This window comes from Fulmarus glacialis, unplaced genomic scaffold, assembly GCF_000690835.1.
Source record: "Fulmarus glacialis isolate BGI_N327 unplaced genomic scaffold, ASM69083v1 scaffold28921, whole genome shotgun sequence".
Classification (NCBI taxonomy): domain Eukaryota; kingdom Metazoa; phylum Chordata; class Aves; order Procellariiformes; family Procellariidae; genus Fulmarus; species Fulmarus glacialis.
In genome coordinates this window covers 814-1,133 of record NW_009192594.1, presented here as the reverse complement: position 1 = coordinate 1,133, position 320 = coordinate 814, and the positions used below count along the sequence as shown (strand labels likewise).

Genomic DNA, 320 nt, shown 5'->3' with positions numbered 1-320 from the left:
CCCCATGTCTGCACAGCCCTCAGCAAAGCCCAGCCCAGGCTCCCCGGGCATCCTTGCACCTCCTTGACTCACTCCTCTCCCCTTTCCCCAGGCTTTCCAGGTCTCTGTACGAAGCACTCAGGGCCCCATCGATGTCTTCCTCTGCCCCGAGGACAGCTCGGGGGTCTGTAGTCCCGTCAAGAGCCCCTTCAAAGCCCCCGCAGAGGAGTCATCCGCCGGCCATTCTCAGCCCAGAGCCTCCCCGCTCCTGCATCCCGCCCAGGACGTGAACATGCCGCTGCTGCCCGGAGAGCAAGGTGGGTGGGCAGGGCTGGGGGCAG

At 65.9% G+C, this 320-nt stretch overlaps 1 protein-coding gene across 1 annotated transcript in view; it reads left to right on the top strand.

The window, feature by feature from the left end:
* Positions 1 to 91: 91 nt before the first annotated feature.
* LOC104083614 (transcription factor E2F1-like) overlaps positions 92 to 320 on the top strand; it is a gene marked incomplete at its 5' end in the record, with an annotated part of 981 nt that continues 752 nt past the window's right edge. Inside the window, one exon of the mRNA XM_009587143.1 lies at positions 92 to 296. Within this exon, the coding sequence (XP_009585438.1) occupies positions 92 to 296 (205 nt within the window). The remainder of the gene's footprint in view (positions 297 to 320) is intronic.